Source organism: Lottia gigantea (assembly GCF_000327385.1).
Source record: "Lottia gigantea unplaced genomic scaffold LOTGIsca_2381, whole genome shotgun sequence".
NCBI classification, from domain to species: Eukaryota; Metazoa; Mollusca; class Gastropoda; family Lottiidae; genus Lottia; species Lottia gigantea.
Genome location: NW_008708699.1, coordinates 1422 through 2482, shown reverse-complemented (window position 1 = coordinate 2482; position 1061 = coordinate 1422). Strand labels below are relative to the sequence as shown.

At 33.3% G+C, this 1061-nt stretch overlaps 1 protein-coding gene across 1 annotated transcript in view; it reads right to left on the bottom strand.

The window, feature by feature from the left end:
• LOTGIDRAFT_176658 (hypothetical protein) overlaps positions 1–639 on the bottom strand; it is a gene marked incomplete at both ends in the record, with an annotated part of 6012 nt that extends 5373 nt beyond the window's left edge. The window contains one exon of the mRNA XM_009055214.1: positions 12–639. Coding sequence (XP_009053462.1) covers positions 12–639 — 628 coding nt within the window. The remainder of the gene's footprint in view (positions 1–11) is intronic.
• Between the last annotated feature and the right edge of the window lie 422 nt (positions 640–1061).

Sequence of the window (1061 nt, the reverse complement as noted above, 5' to 3'; positions counted from 1 at the left end):
ATCTATCCTACTGTTCTGGTGGGATGTTTAATTCATAATATCTATCCCATTGTTTTGGTGGGATGTTTAATTCATAATATCTATCCCATTGTTCTGGTGGGATGTTAAATTCATAATATCTATCCCATTGTTCTGGCGGGATGTTTAATTCGTAATATCTATCCCGTTGTTCTGGTGAGATGTTTAATTCATTATATCTATCCCACTGTTCTGGTGGGATGTTTAATTTATAATATCTATCCCATTGTTCTGGTGGGATGTCTAATTCATAATATCTATCCCATTGTTCTGGTGGGTTGTTTAATTTATAATATCTATCCCATTGTTCTGATGGGTTGTTTAATTCATAATATCTACCCCATTGTGCTGGTGAGATGTTTAATTCGTAATATCTACCCCATTGTTCTGGTGGGATGTTTAATTCATAATATCTACCCCATTGTGCTGGTGAGATGTTTAATTCGTAATATCTATCCCGTTGTTCTGGTGAGATGTTTAATTCATTATATCTATCCCACTGTTCTGATGGGATGTTTAATTCATAATATCTATCCCATTGTTCTGGCGGGATATTTAATTCGTAATATCTGTCCCATTGTTCTGGTGAGATGTTTAATTCATTATATCTATCCCATTGTTCTGGGTATTTAATTCATAATATCTATCCCATTGTTCTGGTGAGATGTTTAATTCATTATAACTATCCCATTGTTCTGGTGGGTTGTTTAATTCGTAATATCTGTCCCATTGTTCTGGTGAGATGTTTAATTCATTATATCTATCCCATTGTTCTGGGTGTTTAATTCATAATATCTATCCCATTGTACTGGTGGGATGTTATGTCTCTTAATTTCCCGGTCATAGTATCTATAATAGTATCAGAAACTTTTAAATATCATAAATTCCCCCATTACCAAACAAAATTAGCTAGTGTCTTGGTTGATTATAATCAAGATATCTCATCTCGTTTGTAGCCTACTAGTCTTTTTTTAAAATGTTCTAAAAAAAACTTTCTCTCCCCCATGATCATATTTGATACCGGAAATTAGCTTTTGAAGATT